At 38.1% G+C, this 25,779-nt stretch overlaps 1 protein-coding gene and 1 long non-coding RNA gene across 5 annotated transcripts in view; one reads left to right on the top strand and one right to left on the bottom strand.

Moving 5' to 3' along the window:
- The window catches only part of PKN2 (protein kinase N2), a 51,676-nt gene that overhangs the window by 10,193 nt on the left and 15,704 nt on the right, over positions 1 to 25,779 (top strand). For all 3 annotated transcript variants that reach the window (XM_015870063.3, XM_015870064.2, XM_085511408.1), the window contains exons 2-4: positions 11,746 to 12,046; positions 19,620 to 19,771; positions 24,173 to 24,290. In XM_015870063.3, the coding sequence (XP_015725549.2) occupies positions 11,746 to 12,046; positions 19,620 to 19,771; positions 24,173 to 24,290 (571 nt within the window). The remainder of the gene's footprint in view (positions 1 to 11,745; positions 12,047 to 19,619; positions 19,772 to 24,172; positions 24,291 to 25,779) is intronic.
- On the bottom strand, positions 3,255 to 25,239 carry LOC116653775 (uncharacterized). Of its 2 annotated transcripts, XR_014932777.1 has the most exons (4): positions 24,425 to 25,239; positions 12,968 to 13,079; positions 5,122 to 5,218; positions 3,255 to 3,758 (listed from the first exon to the last, which is right to left on the bottom strand). It is a non-coding gene; the product is annotated as an uncharacterized LOC116653775 (long non-coding RNA). The 2 variants fall into 2 exon arrangements; XR_004308210.2 differs by lacking the exon at positions 24,425 to 25,239 and having other exon boundaries at positions 12,968 to 19,622.

Here is a 25,779-nt window from a genome sequence, read left to right as displayed (position 1 = left end):
AGAATGTTCCTCGTGCAGATACATCTGCATGTGACATGACAGGATTATTTCTTCCCTGTTTCTCAAACTGTGTAGGCTAACATTTTAAGGGAGATGATGACAAAGAAGTGTCAGTTTTTCTTAAAAACAAAAGACAAAGGTACATCATCGTTTGTGACAATGCTCCTGCTGTCAGCTCTTTGGAGAACTTAAGTAACTATGTGGGCTTAATGGCACGGGGAGAAGGAATACAGAAACGAGATTCTAGCAAAAGGTTATAGGAGACAGAGTCAGTCACACTGAAGGCGAGGTGTCAAAGGCTTGTACTGAAAGTACCAGAAGAAGTGTACTGTGGATCTACAGAACACTTGAAAATCAGCAAGGCCTTTTTGTAGGGCATGTTCTAAACTTAGTGGCAGCAGTAGAAAAGTAAAAGTACTGTAAATCGTACATGCCTGACTACTAGTGTAGCATTCTTGAACTGCTGCCCATTTAGGACTCGGCAATCTCCTTTAATGGAAGCGTGTTTTCTTCAATATTTCAGCTTGTTTATTGCTTATAAATAAGCTCATCTGAAGCTGGTGTTCAAGGCTGAGAACAACAACGCGTTACAAGTTATCATTTGCAAATTAGCATATCTGTATAATTAGAGATCCTTAGGAAGATAGTTTAAATTCTGTTCTTGAAACTTATTATTTATTGATATGTTTTTTTAAGTTGCTAGCATTTGTTTCTTAAGTCTCTCATCTCCTGAAGAGCTGGAAATATGAAACTTGCTTAAAGGGTGTCTGGTTTAAGTTTCAAAATACTTTACTTTAGCATTGGGTTTTTTTAACTCTTGTTCTCTACTTCCTTACTCGTAGCAGTTAGCCTGAGTCAAACTAAATATTTGTCAGCTGCGAGAAAAATAATCAGTTCTAAGTTTCTTATGTGTGGAAGGACAAGGAGTGCTGACCTGCTGTGGGGTATTGTTCACTGTCATCTCAGGTTAGCAGCCAGCACTAATATTCAAAAGTTGTTTGTGAAGCGTTTCTTCTTGATGGGAGTAGCCCAGTGACATGGTCAGGGCAGCAGCTGCCACACATGTGGGAAGTGGTTTCTTTAACTCTCATTTGATTCTTGAACCAGATGACCTTGGGTATGGAAGGAAGACAAGGGAGAGACGAGTAAGTGGTCTCACGTTTTTGTAACTTTTTTTTTTCTGTAATAGATAATGTTTATGGACTTAAAAGTAATATGATACTTGTTTTGGCACTTGTCTGCTTGTGTGTTCATTACATTTACCTGAATGAATTTACTGACAGTTCCAACTTTACGCAGCTGTTCAAGTAAGCACACTTTAAACTGATCTACTGACATCTACATTCCGAATTAAGTTGTTCACATGCATATTCTGAACTATTTTATTTTGCATTTCCATCCAGCACAAATTATTGTTTGCAGACTTCCATCACTATTTTTGACTTGTGCTTTGCTAATTATAAGCATTGAAGATGTTAAATGTTCTGATTACTTTGATGAAGATTCCCATTGTTAAAAATTAAGCTGTCTACTGTCCTAAAGCAGTTAAATGTTGTTGTTTTTTTAAATTGCAATGAATGTACTGGAATCTTCATGCACAGTCAGATACATCTATTAGGAGTTTGTGCAAATTGGGGTTACATCACCAATAAGCATTTCAGTGGTGTGTATGGAAACGATTCCTCATCTTCCCTTGTGGCTGGCGGAAGGGAAAGGGAGCTGCTGTGGTGCTGTTCAGAAAACAGGGAGAACCTATGTGTGAACAGAAGCACTGTCTGTACCCCAGAATACTTTTATAATGCCAGTTTCTTACACTTCTCTTGGGGTTCTCAGTGGGAAATGTGGGGAAGAGACCAGTAATTCCCAGAGAGGTTAGAGAAGCGTATAGCTGAAAGGATGTTAGCCTGAGCTAAGCACAGTATCTTATTTTGGAAGATATTGTATTTATTCTTGTGTAGTTTTAATTTTGTTATTATTGGGACTGATTTTTATTTTCCTCTTGTGAGTTACCATCTTGACATCTTTATTAGAATGCTTGAGGAAGCCTTAATGGCCACGCTCACCCTTCTGTTTCAAATACAGCTGGAAAATACAACCTACTAAGACCATGTATTGAGTCAGAACATGCTGCTCTTTGTGATCAAGTAGAAGTCACGCTCCTGCTGCTTTTTCAGTTGAAAGTTAGTTTGTGTATTTTTGTCTGCTACAGACAATGTGGTTTAGATTAGATAGCTCATTATAGGGAAACACACAGCAGATACTCGTGGGAATACAACAGGTTAAACTCCTAACCAAAATAGCTTCTGACTGTAGCAATTTCTTTCTTTAGCTTGAAGGACTTCTTCGTGAAGGTACTCCAGAATGTCGTGCCCTGAGTATATTTTTGTAGCTCTTGGTTATTAGTAAGCAGAATATTCCACCACTGCTCGACAAACTTTACAGGCTGCGGGTTGCTAACTGAGTGTGTTCTCAGACTGCTCCCTAAAGTGCTTCTGAACAGGAATGGAGCAGAAAACCTTGCGACTTGATGAATAGTGTCTTCAAAAGTTACGAGCACATCAAAATCTTCTGCTCTGAAATATTCTTATTATTTTTTTAAATTTTGAAGATGTGTGAAAACTACTGTGTAGATAAGCACTGTAAAATGGAGTGAGGCCTTAATATTAAAAACTGGATGAATTTAGACTGAAAATAGGTTAAACATCACATGACCAGAGACTTGAACATGATCGATGCTGGAAATCATATAACATGAATGTAGAATATTAGACAGTGTGAATAAGGAAAGGCATTGAAATCACACGTATGCCTTGTTGTAGGCTTTCTGAATACTTTCATACTTTCCAGTGTAAGAAGTAACATGTAGTTCCCAGAATTCAGTACATTTATGAGTTGAATTCTTTTTTGCCATTTTTCTATAGACTTAGTTTTGTGGCATGTCCAGTAAGATTTTTTTATGGGCACACATATACACGGTGCATATAAAAGCTGTTGCTTTGTACTGCCTTAAAACTATTTGGTTAGAGGTGCATTAGTTATTTGGAAACTAATGCTTCCTGTTTTCATTTTAGCTGCTATTGAGACCAGGCTGATAACAGCTAGATGGAAGAGTCCTGTGCTAGGGTGTATGTGAAATGGAGAACAGCTTGCCTGCGAGATGATTTGGATTATTGTGCTGTAGGTCAGTAGGGGATCAGGGCTCCTAAAAACTACAGAAAATGCACAAAGCTTAAAAAACAAAAACCTTAAGCAGATTTGTATTTTGAAATGTGAACGTATTAAGACTTGCTGTAGTCCACATAATCAGTAAGTGAAATCACCTGCCTCTTTCTTGTTGCTCTTGCTCATGAAGCAGCTATCAGAAAATTTTCTTCTTGCTTGTGTTTGTAGGTTAAGACAGGCTTCGGGTTGTTTGTGACTTCTGTACTACCCAGGGAATTCTTAAATAGAAAATGGACATTAAGAGCTAGTGGGAACTTTCATACCGTACTTCAAAGGTCAGAGAAAGAAAGGATTACAGAAACTATTCCAATGTATCACAGCGTACATCAGTGATGCTCTGTAGAAGTCTCAAACAAATGGGGATGTGAAGTAATGCTTCTATAAATAGCTGAGTGTCCATCCATAAACTTCTACTGGAAAGGCATGGAATGAGATGCCTGCATCTCTGCGGACAAATTCTGGGTGTGGCAGTACTTACCCTGATACTGAGAAGTGATGAAAAGTGATTTTTTTTCCCTTCTTTTCCCACTGGCCACCTGTAAAGATAAGGACGGGGTTTAAGGAGGGAGGTTCTTCCTTTTACTATCAGAGCTTAAAATAAGAGCAACTTTCTGATCTGTTTGCAGTGGACAGTGCAAACATTTTGACTAACTTCAGGTATAGCAACCCAAACTACTGTGAAAGACTTCTCAGTCCTGGAGTATAAAGGCAGTTCCGTTGTATAAATACAAGCATACATGCCTTTCCTGTTTTAAGGAAAAAACCTGTTCAATTCATCTACCAACTAAGGAACTCACAGGCTGTGGTGAGAGCACTGTTAAGCGGTCCTAGAAAGCAACAAAAAATCTGGTTCCTTTACCAGGATCGAGTATTTGGCCGCTTGGCCTTTTGCCTCATAAAACAGATGTTAGTATTATCTCTGATACGTATTGCTGCATTTATAATGTACGAAATAGTTGGCTGCTAAACATGATGGCTCAATTAGAGTGGAATGTAGACTCTCAGCTCTTCCATTAGTTTTGTAATGGCTAAAAATAGCTCCGCTATAATATAATGAAGTTAAATGGAGTAACGCAGTGGTTGTCTGTGCTCGGAGCTGGAATTGCCAGAAACGGAGGGATCTCTTTCCAGGCATAATTATCCATCCCAGAAATAAGAATTTTGATACATGGAGTGTTTTGTTGTGCTTTTTGAGTCAAATAAATTATTGGTTTGGTTGTCTGTTTGTGTTTGTTTGTTTTTTAACCATTGTCCTGACATTTTACATTACCACGAGATTCCTGTTTACTGGCTGAGAATTCCTCTTACATCCTTTCAATGACTTGCATTTTCTAACCTGCACGGACAGTACTGAGAAGCCCCAAATTGCACTGACTTATTTTTAATATAAGGGTTTATAGCATTCTCCTACAGTTTACTGGGAATATGTAACATTTCAGGAACCACAGCTTACCAGTTGTGGTAATAGCTGATACTGTAATTTGTGGATGGGCGGAATGGACAATCTGTGAATTACGAGGCAGATAATAATACATTTTAATTAAATAATAGCAGCTATTCTATAATTCACTTTCACCACAATGCAGGAAAACCACTTCCCAAATGGGAGTGGACCTGCTTGTCATTAAGTGCCAGTAACTTGGGTTTGGATTCCTTGGGTGTTGTGATATTTCTGCTTAATGATTAAAACTTCACAAGTAGAAATTTAAACGTGTGTTTGTTGTAACGGCAACATTACAGCCATTGAAATTGGATAGTTGCAATGATATCTGCATTATGGTAAGTATGCTTTCTTGGATTCATTCCCAATAAACTCTAGGGCCTTTGTACAGTATACATTGTATTTGAGGAGTTACCCAAGCCATAAGGCACAGCTGTGACTCAGGTCTATCTACTGACCTTTTCAACTTTGAAAATGGCTTTCACCAAGTAAAATCCTGTAGCTTGGATGGTGGCTGTTTTCTCCAGCATCTTGAGCTGTAAGCGTAACGCTATTCTGTTCAGAGACAAAATCAGATAAGTATTTTAAGTAAAAAATCAATAGAAGTATTTATATTGGTGCGAGGTAAAACAGATTTATACTAACTTTCTGAAGCAGCAGGAGTGCTTTATCTTAGGTGTTTACTTCAGTACCTGCTTCAACAGACACCTTATTAGTTACTGCTTATTTGGGGAAGGGGGAGAGCAGTCATCATTTCTGGACATATCACTGGCTTTTGTACTGCATGTCATTAGAGGGAAATTCTCCATTCAACATCCATGTGAACTTATTATCTCAGATAGTTCTGTATCATATTAACTTGTATTTGTCTGCAAGCATTTCAGAGCTGTAAAACAACTGCTGGCATCAAACTTGAGCGTCATCTGATTACAGGGAAACCCATCAAGTCAAACTGAGACAAACCTGGTGATAAGATTTGCTCTCAAAACCTTTTTTCATCTCTAACAGTTACTCAGAATGTGTGTTAGTGTCTGAAAGAAACAGGGTACCACACATCCCCATTTGTTATGTTTGTTTGGCAAGAATATTAAAACACACCCTTCATTTTAGATGTGCATATTGTATATGTTCTATTAAGATGAAGTTTTTCTTGTATTTCTGTGATACAGAAAATTACAGATGTTCTCACGATGATAACAGTAATTCCATGTTTATCTGAAAATGGTTTTCAAAAACTCAGTAAACTCCTTTCAGTGCTTATTTTTCATTAGCAGTTTGAAATGAAAAATAATTCACCATTCAGTAAATAATCTTTGCTTTATATTGAAAGAACTGGTTTGTGCTTTGGAATTTATTAGAGCTTCTACTGCTGTCTGTGGTCTGGTTGAAACTATTATTTTAAATGGAGTTTCTTCTGAGTATGTGTGCTGCTTCTCTGCCTTGTTACACTGACTCAGTTATGGTAACACTGCCGATCCCATCACTATTTCACATGCACATAAAATTAAGAAGCTGCGTTATAACTAGTACAGCAAGGTCTCATAAAAGAATGGAGAAATGACATTACTGCAGGCTCAGTTTCATATCCTGGTCTTCTTCCTGGTCACATGTAGTACAAGTTGCGAAAGTAGGCCATATTCATTGTATGGGAAGTTTGTGCTGTCTCTTTCGAATGTACGTGGGTTGGGTTTGTTTGTGATGTGCTGGATTCTGCTGCAGTTTGTTGGTTGGGAGTAGAAGCTACAAGTTGGCTGAAGAAATTGGGCAACAGTTGAAGTGCCCATATCTGGTGACAGTTCTTAGATAGTGTGGCTGTTTGCTGACCTCAGATCCAGGTGCTCTTTGCTCGTGCTGTGCTGGAGTCTTCCTCAAGTCCTCGCTGTCATAAGAGAGGCAATTGTGGGGATTTTCTTTTTGTGTCCTATTTCCTACCTGTCTCTTTGCAGGTCCTTCTAGATTAACATGTCAGGAGCTGCTACAGTGAGAAGCAGCTGAAGGCAACATTTCTTAAAATATTTTCTTTCCCTTCCACCAAAAGCAAGCTCTGTCCCCTATGTAACTTGTTACAGTTAGTGTGCAGCACTGCCACAGCTCTGGTTTTGTCCTGCAACCTCAGTCAGTGATGAACTTCTTGGGTTAGTAACCTTTGGCCGAATCAGGGACTGCTGATGGCTGCAAGCCTAGGTGGAAGTGAGGAACCCAACACAGCCAATCACTGAATGTTTGGTTTTGCTTTAGTTTGTGGAAAGTTCTTTTAAAGCAGCAGGGAAGGAAAAGATACCACTTCAGAAGGTAGCTCTGGGGGCACCAGTAGTTTTCAGTCCTCCCAGTGCAGCATTCACACAGGGCACAGTGTGCACATTGGCTGTCCCTGTTTTAAGGAGTAATTCTTTGCACCTACTGTATTTCTTATTGGTGCAGCCAGGCACTTGCTGTATGCACACAGTAATTGAACCCCATTTAATGAGCGTCCTATTTGAATTTATCCATGTATAATGCAATGCACTACAGTTATTTGTACCTTAAGCAGCCTCTTTGCTACAAAGAAGAGAGCTGTGACTTGGATTAAATTTAAATCCTTGCTTGCAGTGTGTTAGCATAGCAAACTGATGCCAAAATCTACTAAGCCTTCAAGGTTTTTTTGTTTGTGACATTGGGTAAGTGCTGAGATCTTGACCACAATCATATTTCCTTCTGGGCAGGATGTAGTTGTCGTAGTTCCAGTAATCTGGACAGGCTGTCACATCTGGTTTTATGGATGACTTTGGGGAGAGGGGGAAGGAAAGTTTGCAATTGATTACCATTGTTCTTAAAGACTACTGTAGCTTCAGGAATTGCTATAGCAAGCTTCTGGGACCTTGGCAGTTAGCTCAGAAGAACAAATTCATTAATTTTATCCCTTAAAACATGATGCAGAAAACTATAATAATAGACCTAATAGTTCCAAATCTGTATTTCCATCTCCTCAAAAGGAAATTAAAAATGGATGCTTAGTCTCTCTGGATTGTGGTAACTGTATTATACACGAGTATAAACAGCCAAACATTTTTGGCTATACTTGTCAAACAAGTTTTCTTGTATTCCAGCAAACTGTACTAGATGTAAAATGGTTTCCACAATTAAAGAGCATATAGAAATGAACAGTAATGCATTTAGGGAAAATGTTCATAGTTTTACAGTGAGCTTTTGTATAGCTTTCATCCTTTTTTTCCTGAAGGCAGGTTGATTGCAAGGTGACTGACACATAAATGATATTGTGCCTGACTACTCAGTAGGTGCAAAGCGTGCTGTTGTTTGAGGCTCTGCTTACGTTTCTATAAGAATTCCTAGCAGAATTCAGCAACCTGTGTTCTTATCCAGTATTCTCTGAGATGAATCTGGTGGATAAACCAGTGCAGCTCTCCTGTGCTGCTAGAAGCAAGTCTTTGGCAGTTATTAATGCACAGGATTTTAAGGTTATCTTTTTCTTCTAAAAGGTGGTAATTTGAGGATCTCATTTAAATTGGAAGTTGTTCTGTCTATACAATTGAAGCAGATTCTCGGGTATATTCACCGTCCCGATAATCTCTTCTGTTCAGCAGTATCAAGTTCCATTGTTCATCAGTTTCGATGCTTCATTCTTAAATGGGAGCTTGGGTGGTAAAGTCAGTGTGTTGAGGCACCTGCCTCATTGATTATTTGGTTCAGAATTGACATGTAGAAAGGTGCAGGGCCTTGATGGATTTTTATAAACAACGCTGCTGGTGTCTTATGCCGTATCAGCCAGAACAGACTCTATTATTGAAGGACAGGCTCAGCCCACTACCCGGTGTTTTCAGCATCTGTACTTAAAATGTTTCCCAGGAGTACAGAAATTGAAAGCTTGCATCTTGAATTCATCTGTTCAAATAGATACAGCCTTTGAGCCCGCAGTCAAAGTGAGGCTGAGTCACTAAGCTATTGCAGTAGGACAGCTACATATGTGATTCTCTCTCTCTCAGCAGTATTATCTAATTTGCGGTCCTTGATGATTTATTGCATTAAACATAGTTTGTTTTGTTACAGGCTGAAATGTTTCTGAAATCTCCAGCCTGGCAAACAAACGTGTATTTTCCCATTGCAAAGAACTATTCATCTCTGCCTATAATTGCCTTCCTTACAGACTGGCAGCAGGTGGTTGGAGCAGAAGGTAACTGCTGCCCTTTGCTGTGTGTGTAGAGAGGAAGGTCCTGGTCACTCTGGTGTGCTGGAGGGACAGACATCAAAACATAAGCAACAAATGGGAAAGAGAATATTGAGCTCTAACAGAAGCTTTTGTGATATGTTAAATCAACCACCATCAAAAAAGCTTGAACATCTTGTGTTTTAAATTATTTTAAATCATTTCTCAGTTTAAAAGAATCCTTGTGTCTCAGCAGCAAAACATGTCAGAGCACGAGCAGAGCAGCTTGCCTTGCAGAACACCCCCCTGCTCTATTTTCACAGCAGTCTTCAGTGTGTCTGGGTGCATGCTTTCCTCCTTTGAAAGTTGTTTGGTTCACAGTGACCTTTGTGCCACACGAGATGTGTAGATAGCCAGGTGACATAATGCTTTTTGTTTCTAAGCAGCATTAACTCTGGATGACAAGAAATAGTTATGCCTGTTTGTTTGGGGTTTGCTTGTAGTAGCTCTTAAGTTTCTGCTCAGTTCCAGCATAGCAGGCTTTGTGAACTTTGCATGAAATGCTGCACCCCAAGGCACTGCTAGCCATTTGGTGGTCTTGTCTGTATATAAGCATATATAAATAAGCAATATTATATTTGTGTGTATAAGTACCTAGTAAGAATTTAATTATTTTTAAAATAGCTCTTTTGTAACAACACTGGAATGGATAGGCAACATAACCAGTTACCGGTGGTAGCATCTGCACTGTTGTTGTCTTAGAAGCATCTTAAAGATTAAGACTGTATACTGAAACTCCAGGTCTAGGAACGGAGGTTGTGCTGAGACTGCTCTGACTGAGAACTTGACCTTCGTTACTGGAGTCTGAAATGCAAATCACTAATGATCGTGAGAGGGCTCCAAAAACCTGTTCATCGAAGAACATAACACCCTTGAGCAGCTGAGATACTGGGTTAGTGGAGGGATGAAAAACCTCCCTGTAACAAAATAGCGTATTGTTCAATAGATAAACAACTAACTGAAGTCCCTTCGGGAAACCCTAGTCTAGAATATTTCTGATTTATTTATATTCTAATTACATTGTTCTGTTTGAGAAGTGTAGGCTCTTGGCATATTCTTAGCATACTCCAGGTGTAGAAAAAAAGAGATTTGTTTTGTTTTACATCTACCTTTCCTCCTGTGAACTTTAAAAAGTGGAATGTCATGCTTTGAAGGAGGTGAGATGACACGTTTATTCCTCGAATTCTTGCAGAGTGACTACAAGCTGTCATGACTTAACAATATACTTTTTGTACATATTTACAAACACTGTTTTGATCTTTGTTTTTAAAGGCTAGATCACAGTGTGCATTTTTATCTGTTAAAGCAAACAGGGAGATCAGAGATAGGAATCTAATTTGGGTATGCTCTTACTTAAACATGAGCAAAATGGCAGACAGTTGCTATATGAATTTATATTGAGTTTCGCTTGTTTCTCAACACAAACTGCTCAGCATGTGATTGTTGGTTTCCTTCTTGCTGGCTGTGAAGCTTTGTACTGGTTGCTTGCTCATCACTATTGATTATTCTTAAGGAAAAACATGCTGATTCTTTTCATATGCCTATATATGGAAGCAATGTCATGGATCTCCCAGTACAACTATTAATAGCCTCTCTACATATGCAAAATAAATTATTTATTTTAATCTGCACTAACAGAAATGCACTTGCAGGAGTTACAAGTGCCCTTTAAATATAAATTTGCATACTTTTTCCCCTTGCATGACTCGCTCAGTTTGTCATTTCTGACTTGTTTGTTTGCTGTCTCTTTCACAAACAGCCAAATCTTGTGGCTAAGTGATGATTCTGACTACATTTAGTAGTTAAGAATCATTTGATTGCTACCTCTTCATATTAAAAGTGATAGTTATGGGTAGAAGTTTTAATAGCAGGAGTCTAAAGATGAGTTAGTGAAGTTATTAAACCATCCTTAAAAACGAGGAGGTTGGATCTTTCTTATAGAAGGCATCGTTAGGGAACTGTGTACAGATTGAAATATTTCAACTAGCATTATCTGTTGATATGTGTGGCCCAGGCAGAACCTCCTGATCCTCATCTCTCCAAAAGTACATAACGCAGGACTGCACAGGATTCCTTATTCCTGTTGGTCATAGAACTACGACCTCAGAGCTTTCCCCCTTATTTTATTTTATTTTTTGTTAATTAATATATCATAACTTGAAGTGACTAAAGATGTTCATATGTTGATACAAATTCAGAATGTTAACTTTTATTTCACAGTTACTCACCTTGAAGAAAGGGGTTTGTGTCTGAAGTCTCAGTCAGTAAAGCAGATGTAGAATGTATCTAGAGGTTGTGTGTTCTGGGAGCTCATTAAGATTTATTAGCCTGATGCTGTTCTTTCTGAACTCCATCCCAAGTGTTGGTATTTGCAGCAACAAATAATGATGACAACTGTTTTATACTGAAAATGTTCACATTTTTGGTCATCCCTTCATATTGCTCCCTGCCTACCCAAATATCAGAACATATAGAAGTTAATAAAATTCAATAATTGTTAGAATTTAGTTTTATTTCCTGTTTTCATTTGGTTTATTAAAACACACAAATCTAGAAAATTAGAAATGTGAGTCATTAGCTGTGAGGCATTTAAATGCTAGGCAGGCAGCCATGACAAATCCAGAAGTATTTAAATCTCTTGCTGATAAAAATAGGCACAGTAAAAATGTCTATAAATTTAAAATTAACCTCCTGTAAAATGTAACCCCAGTTAACATGTAATGTCTTGTGAGATAGTTGCTTTAGGGCAGCATGTAAGTTAGTACATGTTCTTAAAAAGTATTTAACATGCAAAGGCCAAAAGCCCAGTCACTGCAATTTGTAGCGTATGCTGTCAAGAAACCGTGTCTTCTGATAGTTACATTGATGTTTTTCTTTCTAGGGGGATGCCAAAAGTCTTCTGGTCTCTGAGAACCTGAGCACTGGCCAAAAGTTGGACTTTTCAGATACAATGGTACAGCAGAAGCTGGATGAAATAAAGGACCAAATCAAGCGGGAAATAAGGAAGGAACTTAAAATCAAGGAGGGAGCTGAGAACCTCAGGAAGGTCACAACAGATAAAAAGAACTTGGCATATGTGGACAACATTTTGAAAAAGTCAAATAAGAAGTTAGAAGATTTGCATCATAAGTTACAGGAGTTAAATGCACACATTGTTGTAACGGATCCAGAAGATGTTACAGGTACTGTATGATATAATGATAGCAGTGTACTTTTCTTAGTTTACATAAGCTATTGCCCATTTCACTTGGAAAAAAACTGCTCTGGAAATGAGCAAACATGCAGGTGGAAAGTTGGTTACCTGTGTGTGCTTGTTAGTTCTGACTCAGAAATAAACGTCCAGTCCTTCTGAGTGGAAAATTGTTTTCCTGGGAGGAGTACAGACTATTTGTTGATGCTGTGAAGATTAATGTGATCTGTGTTGATTCTTCACTTTCAGTTCTTACCATATTAATATATTTTCTCAGTTACAGTAGTATTGTTTAGTAGCTTTTCATTATGTAAGAGCAATTTTCAGTATGAAATAGCCACAGTGAGGTTGCCCTTCTTAAGATACATTGAAATTGTTTTCATTAGTATTTTCTGTGGCTCGGTGGTGAGTTGATATTACGTTTGAATATATATTTCATAAAAATATCAGGCTTGGTATTTTAAGATGGAACGTGGTGAAAGTGAACAGGTTTTTTTTCAGCAATGACTTTGGAGGTGCTGCCAGCCTGTTGATTTCACATTACACGGACACTTTCTGGCTAAAAGTTAAAATAAATGCACACGTACCATTGAAGGTGTTTGTAAAACGAGTGCCGAGCCTTAAGAAGCTTGGGCAGCGGAATAAAAAGGCTGCATCACCCCTCATTTTCTAGAAAGGTTGGTTAGGGTGAGAATTCGGGAAAATACTGGTAAGTTATATCAGGATATCAGAAATACATTGTATCTGGCCCTGTAACATGCTAGGAAAGTGTTGCAGTGTCTATGGTACACTTGCACAATGTGTTCTGCATTTGTTGCTTTTGAGGTCTGAGAGCTTTGGTTTGGGGGCAGGGGGCTGAGAAGGAAACTAGTAAAACAAAATAGTTGGTGCAGAATGAAATGGGAATACATACAGTAATGTAAGCTTCAGTGATGGTTGTTGGGTTCTGTAGTAGGTATGAAGTGTTCTGTTTCTTACTGGCTGAGGTTTACGGAATTCCTCTGCAGTGCTGAGAGTAGAGGCACCTTTAATGGAACAAGCAGAAGGAAAAAGAAAGAAAATTAGGTACAAATTCTCTAGAGACCAAATATAGAAAAAAATGTTGTAGACATAGATGTGATAAATTAATCTAATTGAGGAACCTGAAAAGCAGATGGCACAAAATGTTCAGGAGTGCCCCCTTCCAGGGCAGCATTTTAAAGCTGTCACAAGGAGCTAATCAGCAATATTGTCCTTGTGGCTGTGCACATCTCAGGAAATACAGCCGACCCTTAGAAAGCACTTAGTAGTTCTGAAGACATTTAGATCTTTGGGTGCAAATAAATAATTCACTAATGCAATTCAGGTCCTTGGTACATTTCTGAAAATGCCAGCAGAGCCCCTTGCTTTTGTGAATAATGCATAGCAGCCAGGCTCATCCTGCCCTTTATTACCAGAGACTTCATGAAAAGCTTAAGGAGCAGAAGATCAAAGTTGATAATCTTATGTGCTTCTAACTGCTTTGGATGCATGCTAAGCCCCTTAATACCGTAATACTATGTTTTTAACTTTCATTCTGTTCAAAATTGTTACTGGCAGATAGCCTTTGTAGTCTATTAGTAAAATATGCCCTGAGAAAAGTGCATTGTTTCTTAATTGTTACTTCAATTACTGCAGGCTCAAAACTTTACTGAGGATCGTCAGTCTGCAGTTTTTACTGCAGTAAATTCAATATTTTAATATTGAAGTTTTATCTCACTAATAGCTGAAGTCAAAACTATAGGCCTTGACAAAGGAAAGCTGATAGCATAAGACTTTGGACACTTAAGCCTACTCTGTGTATAAAATATTTGTATAATATTCAACAGATACATAGAGATGTGGCCTCAAACATCCCTGTTATCTGACAGCACAGCTCCATGGAGAGGTCACAGCGATCTCTGCATGGTAGTTCTTGCTTCTGCTTCAGACAGACATCATGAATTTTACAACCATTTCCTGCAGAATGAAAGAGTACCCAAGTATAAGGGCATTAATTCCAGATGTTACCTTTACTCTAAGTTGTGGCTTTTTAACTTCAGCTTGCATTTCACCCTTTTCTGGTAGATACAAGTGATTTAGAAGAGTGAAGGATGTATATGGGAAATTTTTAGACTATGCAAAGTGTAAATACAGAAAATAAGGTTAACAAACAAAACTTTGGGAGTCAAGGTTTATATTCTCTTCATACTTACACTATTACTTACACTATTTTATACTTTTGCCAGGGTGGTCCTAGGTTTTCCCAGTCTTCTAAGTATGTTGTAAAGGTTACTGGGAGTTCTAAGTAGCAAAGTCAGGACTGAGATCCTTCAACAAGTAACACTGAGAATAGCTGTCTGTAAGGTTATGATCCTTTTGATCTGTCAGGCCTGGTCTCTGAGGATTTTTGGATTGTTTCTATTGCTTGGCTGAAAATGTATAGTGGTGGCTTCAGAAAGTCATTTACTCTTCCCTTGTTGCAGTATGTGAGAAGTGGGTGTGAACATATGTTTGTAAAGTGCTCTACACTTACAGCTGGGAAGTGTCACACAAGCTGTTGTGACTCTTACTGCTGCTTATGATGTCAAACAGTGGCTTGCATTACTTTTTCTTTTAATGAACCACTAATTTGTAGTGCAACTACTTTGTAATCAGCACAGTGTAATTTGTAATTTATGTAGGTAGGTCACTCTGGAAGTATGGCCTCCTATTTATTTCTAGGGAAATAACCACAGATACAAAGAGCACGATAACACTATTTGACAGAGCACATTCTCAGCTATTTCTCTACACAGTCACCACCATCAGCCGTGCATTCACCACCCACGAGCCAAAGCCTGCATGCCATGCTCATTTAAAAGAAAATAAATAACAAAATAAACCTGCACCTCTGGAGGTGTCTCACTGTCACTGTTGCCATTGCTGAAACACATAACCTACCACCTCACATCCACTATTTGGTCTCCATATACATTCAGCGAGTGTCAGTGAATGTCAATGGATACCTTTCCTCTGCTTGGAGGCATTGATTTCAGAGCAGCCCCCGTAAGTTAAAACCATTGTATGTAATCTTAATAAATCTTCACTAGAGAAACGTGTCATTAACATTCAGTTTTAAATGAGTTGGGATATTTTGATGGTATCTTGCCTTGAGTTGAAAGCTTTCCATGTCCCAGTCCCATAGGAAATTATTTTCTCAACTACTTAAATTGGTATTAAACATTAACCAATAAGTATACTGTGCTAAAAGAAAAAAAAAACTGTATTGAATGTGAGGATAGATCCAGCAGCTGATGTCTGCTTCAGAAACAACTATAACCATAATGTATGTTTACTTTCCGGTATGATGCTGGTAAATCTAGATCTGTTTTAGAAGTGAGACTTTGCACCCAGGTCTGTCCTTATCATGCAGTGGATTAGTCATGCTAGGACGCAGGGTTTTAAAATCCGTATGTCAGCACTTAAGCGTGAATCAGAATGCAGCAATATAGATGGAGTAGGACAAGTGTGGTAGCCATTACAGCTAAAAATCAGATTCGTTTGAATGCATGACATGAGGATGATCACTTTACTCATAGACATGGAAGCATTTTGTATCATTAAAATATATTTCTGCATATTAGCACAGGTTAAATTGATACTTTTTTTATGTGTCTAAAAAATCACAGTAGAGATTACACTTTTTAGTATTATTCAGGGAGGTAAAAGGCTGTACTAATTTACCTGCGGCAAGGTAGGGGTTGCAGCAAAATTCAGGTATTGACTTTTAAGAAGTCAGACTGTACGTACGGTACTGATACTCATAAGAATTTAATGGTAACTTTGGGGAACCTTACTGTGGAATAATGCTTTTGAAGCAGTGTTCAGACAATCTGCTGTCAGTTTTTCAGTAAGTCAAATTTACCATTAAACAACTGAAATTCATTTCAAATTTAAGCATTTTTTTCCAGGAAATCAGTGCTGGATGTTCTCTGTGCACACAGAGCATCCGCTGCTGTCTTGGACAGGTTAAGTTCAGTGCCATCACATCTGATTTCCTGCTTGTTTGTTGGATTCTTTTTTTTCTTTTTAACCCCAGCAGCACCTGCACAGCTGTTTCTGTTGGTTATGACACGACATTACATGTACTCAAATAAATTGTTTCCAGACTTGCCACTGAGGAGCTTAGCAGCATGCTGCACTGCCATCAGAACCAAAATGGGGACGGTTATGTGGGCTCTTACATTTCATGCTGAGTTTGATGATTAAATCATGTACTTACCATGTGGGGAAGTCTTCAAAGAAAACAGAAGCAGTCTAGAAAAAGTAGAATTCTCACTACTCTAATAGGGATAGCTTAGATGAGAGCAGTAGCATAAGGTCATTTAGAAGCAAGGAGTGTTTGCTGGTAAGCACTGTGCAGATTCAATCGAACTGAAGAGGTTTTCAGAAGAGCAAAGATATAAGTGTTAAGATAAACAAACACTTCAAACCAAAAAGTGCCATTATCCTGATGCAGTCCAGACACTTTTTAAAAACAATCCATTAAATCAAGTCTTATATTCTCATGAAAACAGGATGTCACAGGTCCTGGGGAAGCAGTATCACAGCACTTGCGGCCTAGCTGTGTGGTAACAGGCTGCACAAAACCCTTTAATGTTAGCAGCAAAAGTAACAGGCTAGTTACATGAAATGAAGTCTAGTTCACTTGAAATACATCTGTTGCTTCATTTGATACTCATAATGTCAAGAGAAAAATGCCTGAGGGCACTAATCCATTGGCCAGAAGATCAGTTACTGTCTTATGCAAAGCTGGACTTGAATACATCAAAAGTGACAAATCTTGTGCTATCCTTATTGACCAACTAACATGGCAAACTAGGGAATCTGTTATTTTCTCCCACCTTATTTCCATGAATTATCAATTTGATATAAATACTCAACTCTTCAACTTTAAGTATGTACATAAAATCCCAATTATTGCACTTACCTGGATGAATTTATTACTAACTGTATTACAGCGATGACTGAATGTCTCCAAGTGAGACTCAAGCCCCTCTTTATGATGCTTTACACAAATAGGTAATTGCTTTAGTATGGCTAGTTATGTCTACTTAGGTTGTAAGAGATACAAAGAGAGGGAAACAGATGTAGCTTGTAGCGTTGCAGCTAAGATTGTCAATGCTTTCCATAATAGGACCTGTTTGGCTGGCTGACTTAAACTTTAATCTGAATTCTTCTATAAGAAGCTGCCTCAGGCTGTTTATTGTAATGAGGCTGGGGGGGAAGGAGTCATTTGGAAGCCATTTCTGAAAAAATCTTGCAGTAAACAACCATAATGTTCCATGTTCAGGAGTTCAGCAACGAACTACTATGACTGAAAGACATCAAGAAAAAAGTTTTAATTATTAGTCTGTAGTACAGAATTTTTCTTTGTTGCTGCTTGCAAACAAAACATAGGGTAGCCCAGTTTCTACTAAACAATAGAGGGGAATGTAAGTCCACAAGTGTAGACCAGCTCTTTAGATGACCCAGGCAGGTCATCTAAATGTGGTTATACCTTCACAGCACAGACAGGCAGAGGGAGATAATAACAGCTGCTTGGGCAGCCAGAGTTGTGGTATCTCTAATTAGTGCTTGACTTGCAACTCAAGTGTTGTTTTAATGCAAAGGAAGAGTGCTTGTTTGCATCTGTAAAAGCTGTGAAAACAGACTTCAGGAGAACCACAGTCTTCCCCATGGATCATCAGAGGACTGGGATCTTTAAGTGGTAGAGGCCAGCAACACAAATCTAAACTTGGTAAATATTCATTTACAAAATTATTCTAGTTTATAAGGAGACCTGACACTGTGGCTTTCAAGTGTCATGTTTGTTTGAATTTAGAATAGATTAATAGGTGAGGATTTGTTAAATGCAAAGGCATAAGTAAGAGAAAAGCATGTTGTTAATCTTTTTTTTATTAATACCAGATTTAAGCTAAAGCTTTGCAAGTGCAGCGTTTCACAGACCAAGCCAAAGCACCGAGGAGAGGAAGAATGAGAAAACAGATGAGGAACAGCACAGATTTATTTTCTTTTTTTTTTTTAAACATCTGGTACTTTCTGTAGTACATTTAAGTCGTGAGTGTGCAGTAAGAGTCTTAAAGTGTCTTGAACCGAAGACTGAATTAACAGAAGAGGAAATTAAAAGTTCTACTTATATGAAAACTGTGTGCAGCCTCATCAAAAACCGCAGTGTAAGAGAAGGAAATTACACAGCGAACTTGAAAGTAAAACGTATTAAATCTCAAACATTAGTTATTAGAAGCTTCTGCAGAATAAATATGAAATGGCAGATAAGGCGCCCCTAGATAGCTCAAGTAATTTGTAAGTTACTAGCGCAATGCCTGTGTTTTCTAATAACCAAGGATGTCAGGAACTTGATCCACCATCTTAGTTTTAATTCAAGGAAAATTAATTAAAATTGAAAAAAGACCATAGTGTTGATAGCACTAGGAGACCAATTAATGTCATTTTTCTGTAGAGTATCTGTTCCCTCAGTTGTTAAAGATAACAACAACGACAACAAAACACTGTAATAATGGATGTAAAAGCCTCTTTTAGTTTAAAGTTTAAAAGGGAAGTCATTGGGCCTGTGAGGGAAGACAATCAGCTGTAGCTAAAAGGATGGCCTTGTTGGAAATCACAGAATAATTAACCATTCAGAATTAGTCCAGTGACCACTTGTTTTCAGTTCATTAATAGTTCATGGTGTAGAAGCTGAAATAGGAGCCAGTGGTTAATAGACTTCTCTGGAGAAGGGAAACCAAGTTAAGGAGTTCAAGTATGTAATTTGTTTGATTGAAAACTAACTTGCATTCTATTGAATTAATCCAACAAAATGGAGATCTAAATACAGTAATATTCTGAAACAAAAACTTCATTCTTCCCACAGATCATAGCTGTTCAGAATATCCAATTAACCTGTGACTCAGTTATCACTGCAGAGAAAAAATCATTCGGTGTGATGTAAGAAAAAGCTCACGTTGTCCTTAATTTTAACATAAATTGTGTCTACAGTGGGCGTAGCTGTAATAATATGCTAAAATCAATGAGGAAATAAATCTACTTAATATCAGCATTTAGAATATGCTTATTGGTACTGAACAGCACTGTCCAAATTTGTTTGTTGTAGATTTGACATCAAACTGTAAGAAAGCCTTAGTGGCAAAGTGCACTTTTAATTGACTCAAGACATGCCAGAAGAAATAAATCGCCTTTGAAACAAAAATAGCCCTAGCTGCAAACCTGCCTCTATTACCGCTCCCGGAAGTGATTCATGTGAATTAGGACGTGTGTGGGAGTCACTGTGCTTTCGTGAGGCTTTGCATATTAAGGCGCATTTGCAGAGCTGCTGCAAAGTAGCTCAGGACAGGACAGTCAGTCTGAAGTATCGGGTGTGATGTTTGTGCTTTGTTTATCTGTAACTTAATAGAACAGATAAGTTTTGGGGGTGTTCTGAACTTTTTTGTTGTTGTTTGGTTGGGTTTTTTGTTTGCTTTTTATTTTTCTCTTTGCTCCATACACATCTTGCATTTAATTCACAGATTGTCCTAGGACTCCTGATACTCCAAACAGCGATCCTCGTTTCCCTACCAACAACAGATTGATGGCCTTAAAGAAGCAATTGGACATAGAACTGAAGGTGAAACAGGGAGCAGAAAATATGATACAGATGTACTCAAATGGTTCTTCAAAGGTAAGGAATGCTTAAAGAACGTGAAAATAGTTTCTCATTGCTGCAGTATGAAAGTACAGTGCATAAGCAGCGTGCAATTTTGGTATTTGGGGTTTGATTTGTTGTTGTTATTAACTAGCAATGTAGAATCTGCTACAGACTGCTGTGCTGTTTTTGTTGTGGTTTCATACCCACTCAGGATACTTGCTAGACCTGGTTGTTTTATCACTCTGTCCACACGCAACTCAACCTCTATAACAAATCCAGTTTACTAAATTTAGTATGTCTGGTAATCTTTGACCATGTGTGATTTACAAAGCAGCAGAGCTTGGTGTGGAATCAAGTGGTGGCTGATGCTTTTTCTAGCTCCACTAAGAAATGTACGTCCATTAATTTAAAGTTAAGATGTGCATGACAGTCACTGAAGGTGATACTGACAGATAGATACATCTCTGAAATGTTCATCTGATTTTAGATGCCAGTAATGAGACTTGTACCAAAAAATGTGTTTCAATAAGAGATACAAAATATTCAGATAGCATTGTCATAATCAACACTGGTACACAGGCATGTGAAATAGTTCCACTCTTTCCATTCTCCCTCATGTTCATTTACTGATTTATTTATCAGAAGTGTGGTGTTCTAGAGGTAGTTTGATGATAACACCAAACTGAAACTGGAAGTTTTCCAAGGGGTAGGGAAGGGGCTTGCTAACTCCTAGATGGATTTGACTTATTACATAGTCTTAACTAGGTAATAAAATTCATCATACAGGAAGAGAGACCTTAACTCAAGTGAAAGACTCAGCTAACCTTTAATGGGGGTAGAAGGGATAGAGTTAACTGAGTATAAGATAATCACACTTCTCAAATGAGTAAAACACTGTCGAGGGGGATCCTACTTGCAGCCCCTTCTACTTTTGTTAGTTACTAATTACCTTTGCTTTCCTTTTACTAGATCATTATGGAGATGAACTGAATCTCCAAACTAAGGTGAAAAACTGACATAGATATAGCAAATAATATGTAGTAGCTTGGTTGGTGTAAAGAAGTTGGTAAATGGAATTGAAATGTTTCAAGTTCTTATCTGGCTGACCTAACACATAGATGAGATGAGTCACTGAACTTATTCAAAAGAAATGTTTGATTTGAAAAGTAAACTTCTGTAAATTGCATTGCTGCCAGTAAGAATTTGTACTAACCAAGACTGTCGGTGAGGAACTATGTATTTCTGAATGAATTTCTTCCAGGGACCAGTGGAGAGGCAGATTACTTTTGTACCTGCCTCCTCTATGACTTCTTGGTACGTCTTGCTAAGACCACAGAGTGCTGCTCACTTTCTGAAAAATCATTTGAGAATAGATGGCCCAGAAGTGCCATCAAGCCCATGCTGACCTCTGAGCCAGCTGGTAGCCTTAGCTGAAAGTGACCTGTCACCTACTAGCCTGGGGCAGGTGGAAAAGGTATCTGTAGCACCTTATGACTAAAGGCTGGGGAATGCAGTCCTCAGATCCTAGAAACCATGGAGTCTACATCCTCTGGGGCCATGTACTTAATATCAGGCTTGCTCAAAAATAATAATCAGCTGATCCAAATGGATCAAAAGATGTACATGATTTATATCCCTAATAAACCCTCAGCAAGTAACCTTATAACAGCCTGAAAAGAACTTAACTAAACACTCAGACTATAACGTCAGACACTGCTAGCAGGCTTTGATCAGAGTAGGAAGAAGGGGTAAATTCTGGCTTGCTTTATGATTGAGGCATGTAATTAAAATTGTTGATTGAATCTTGTGCTTTCAATTGGTAAATGTTTAAATGAGCTTACCAGTTTGGGTGTATGCAGTAACTGCACTGGGGAGAACGAGCTGGAAACACAAGAGCATTGCCAGCTGCTTCAACAAGCTGGATGGAAACGATGTGTGTTCATTCTCATGGTCATAGTGCTGTGTAGTGAGGTAATTCAGCAGGGTTTGTACTGTGGGCTTAAGTGTAATGACTGGGTTGTAAAAAGCTGAACTTAAGTTTCTGGATGAGGTGGCCAAAAGGGGCAGAAAATTCTCACTTTGAATCCAGCACGTAATTGGGAACATTAAAAAGGTCCCTCTTTAAAATATATTAAACTATTTTGTGACTGTTACTCAGGCATACTACGATGGAATTTCAGGTTTGCTGTACCATTTTCAAACTTAAATTTAATGGAGCGATGTCAGAGTTTGTTTTTTAAAGATTAAAAATAAAACAGTAGTCTGCTAACAATAATGTGTGTGTTATCTCAGGTGAAGCTTTTCCATTTGAACTTAGTCTACTTTCTTCAGTGACATTCAGCTCAGCCTATTCTGACATGTTTCTGAGGTATTGATCATCTTTCCTTGGACTTGCAGGAGCTCAGATCCCATAACAGCTTTTGCAGATCAGTTTAACAGGCACTGTCAGTTTCTGTACACAGAAAATGTGTTCAGACCCCAACACTAACAGGACTGCCAAGTATAACACATCCATTCTGTTTCAGAGGATGGGATGTTCTTTCTCTTGAAAACACAGAGTGAGCTACAATCCCTAGCTACTTCAGTAATCTTAGATTACCTCAGTTTCACACGCTGATGTGCTCTGGAGCATGATGCATCCACTGGAGTGACAGGATGTGGGAGACAATCAGGTGAAGTAACATGAAAAATTAGATAAGAACAAAGACTAAAAATGCTTTCAGAGTATGAGTGCATCAGGATGATGCATGGATGAAGTTTAATTTAGGATGCTGAACTTGTCTGTAATCACAGTTAGATCCCATGCTCTGCTGTAGGCAATAGTTATTTCAAAAGGAGATATTTGTATTCAAGAAGGCACTCATTTAAGAAAATCAAGTGTACTAATTAAATAGTTGGATAACCGATCTTCAGCATAAAGACATTATAAACATGAGGCCTATGCTGGTCTTCATATTTGAAACACTGATTAATATTACAAATTAAAACCAAGAGTGAGTACCCAGCAGAACATGGAGTAGTATAAAAATATCACAGTGAGTAATATAATCAGTGCAAGGTCAAACTGGAGATCTGAGACTTTATCTTTTTTTTTATTCTCAGCATACTGATTTTTCTAACATCTGCATTATAGTACTCACATATACCGTAGTGCCAATACTTCTAGCTCTGTGACTCTGTACTATGCAGTAATTGTCTTAATGGGGGCAAGGAGAGAAATAAAATTTCTTCTAAGTCTTAAATAGTTGATAACTTCATTAGAAAATTAAAACTTTAAGAATAAACCACGTTCACGATAAAATGGCTTCATAATGAGGTTTCAGAGTGGTTGCAAAATGAGTCAACCAGAGTGGCCTTTGGGCTACAGCAAATGCAGTATTCATCTATACTGATTACTGTTTGTTAATCTGGCACTGCACAGCCATGACAAATTGACTGCCTCAATTTTTCCCACGCTCCTTTCCTGTTTTAATCGAAGTCAGATCATCCTTAAGTTACCTTGTAACTCCCCATCCAACAACCATTTGATAATCAAATATATCAAATCTCTCGTAGCTCAGGGACCAAAAAAATGGTATACCTCAGAAACACATGGAGATACCTACCATGCTCCTGAGGGTGAACTGGTATTGTTAATGAATCTGAAAGTTCATCTTCAAAATAATCAGATAAAAATAATGCAGAATTATTTTTAATTGAATATAATGTACTATGTGAGTCAACTTTGTATTTCTAATGTTGGGGTTGAAATTTAACTCAGGCAGATTGGCACAGAGATTCTTGTATGTATTTGTATGTATTTAGTCCAACAGATTTGGTTGTTGGATGAATTGTTGGAAGAGTTCTTGTATTCACAAAGGGGAAAGGCTTTAAACTAAAAGAGGGGAGACTTTGGTTAGACATATGGGAGAGACCTTTTACTCAGAGTGGTGCTGCACTGGCACAACTGCCCAGAGAAGCTGTGGTGCCCCATCCCTGGAGGTGCTCAAGGCCAGGCTGGATGGGGGCCTGGGCAGCTGAGCTGGTGAGTGGCAGCCCTGCTCATGGCAGAGGGATTGGAACTGGGTAATCTTTCAAGTCCCCTCAGACCTAAGTCATTCTATGATTCACTATAAACTTGTCACTCTCATAGGATGGAGGTATTTTGCACTTTTTATCTTGTTCTTTCTTTAGTATCAGCTTAAAAATATTCATCTACGTGTGTGGTGTTTCTAGATTGTGCCTCATTTATCCAGCTTTAAACAGAGTTTCCAAGGGAGTGGTTTGTAGTCTATAAATCAATATGAATACCCATTGGTCCTAACCTGATTTCATCTAGATTTGTAATGTGGTCTGCAGAACCTACATAGTTCTCATTCTCGAGCAAGTGATTTTTAAAGCTTTCAGTGTATTTACTGTGAAGACTTCACTATGTTATCTTTTTTGTTTCAACAGGATCGAAAACTTCTTGCCACAGCTCAACAGATGCTCCAAGACAGCAAGACAAAAATAGAAGTTATAAGGATGCAGATTCTTCAGGCAGTTCAGACCAATGAATTGGCTTTTGATAATGGTGATGGACCACAGAGGAAATATAAATCTTATCAATGTCAGAATACCACTTAGATATGTACCCATACGCACACAGAGCTAGATTTCTAAAACAAAAGTTAGACAAACTTGCATGAACTGAAAATAGTAAAGTACCGTGAAGCTCATCCAAGAGAAATACAGGCTCTTTTCATCATCTTTTTCATTTCTTATCAAGTGCACTCTTGCTTTGTAGACTTCATTCTGTGTGTGTTTTCTCTGGTACTTTAAAGAAAAGCACGTACTTTTCACTATCCTAAAAAAACAAATGTAGAAAAAAAAAATCTGATTTAGGTCTAAAGCCTGTTTGTCATCCTTTAATGGATTGCCTTAATTATTGTTAGTGAGAACAGAGATGTAGAGAAACTTATATTAGCCTTTAGGCTGGACTGGGGAATAGTCCAAAAATCAGTATTTTGAACAAAGAGATCCAATTTGAAACTCACAGACATACTGCATTCAAAAGCAGTCTTCAAATTGCACAACCCTTCAACTTTAATAGCCACGAGCATATTAAATGCTGTGGGCGTATTGGTACATGTCTAAGTTCTAAGCTTCATTTGTATGCATCTCACAGAGTACTGAAATTGTATGGTAACACTCCTAATCAGGGTTTCAATGTACTGTAGGTACTGTTTGTTTTGTGGAGTTGGTTTGTTTTTACAGTTACGATGCTTCTGTCTTTCAACATTCCATCTCAGCACGTGGATTGTGTGTGCTATTTGTTTCACAGAAAAACAAAGAAATCCTCAAAATGTATAGTCTGCTTTCTAGCCTAGACTTACAAGAAAGTACAAGCAGGATAAAAAGTGTGCATCTGTGTGTGAAGGCACATATTATTTTATCTACAAATTGCTATTAAAGCTAGAAAGGGCTTTCAAAGGCCTATTACATTCCTACTACTCCTAGAGCTGAAAACAGTAAGGAATATATCTAAGAAACTTTTTCTGTTTAGGAAATCTTAACACTGTAAGAGATGGATATTAAATGCTGTTAACGTAAACTGTTTGGGGAAGGCATTATACGAGACCTCTTACATTCCCCGTACTTGCACAAGCAGATAACCTGGGATTTAGTATGAAGCAAGAGAATTCTCAGAAGGTGACTGGGGTTATATGTGGCTACAGAGTAATTTGAAAGATAAACCCTCAGAACATCATTCAGAAATGTGCAAGTCTCAGAACTTCTTTCTGCCAGCTGCTGATATTTGGGAGATTTGGCTTTCTACAAAGGTCATGTATCCCATAGCTTCCCTAATGACATCTTTTATTTCTTGCACCTCCTAGCAAGAAATAGCAAGTACTACAGCCCCACAAGTAGTACTACCTGTTTACTGGATTGAGGCTGCAATTGCTACTTTCATTCTTCAAAAGAGAACTAAACATTTTTTTAATTGGAATTTTCCTGTCATTTTAATGGCATACCTAAAGCTTACCTATCGGAGCTGAATTTTTCCCCTCTCTGTGTGCACT

Source organism: Coturnix japonica, chromosome 11 (genome assembly GCF_054131305.1).
Source record: "Coturnix japonica strain WE chromosome 11, WE-NBRP24, whole genome shotgun sequence".
NCBI lineage: Eukaryota > Metazoa > Chordata > Aves > Galliformes > Phasianidae > Coturnix > Coturnix japonica.
Note: the sequence above shows the minus strand (reverse complement) of the source record. Positions and strands in the feature narration are given on the sequence as shown.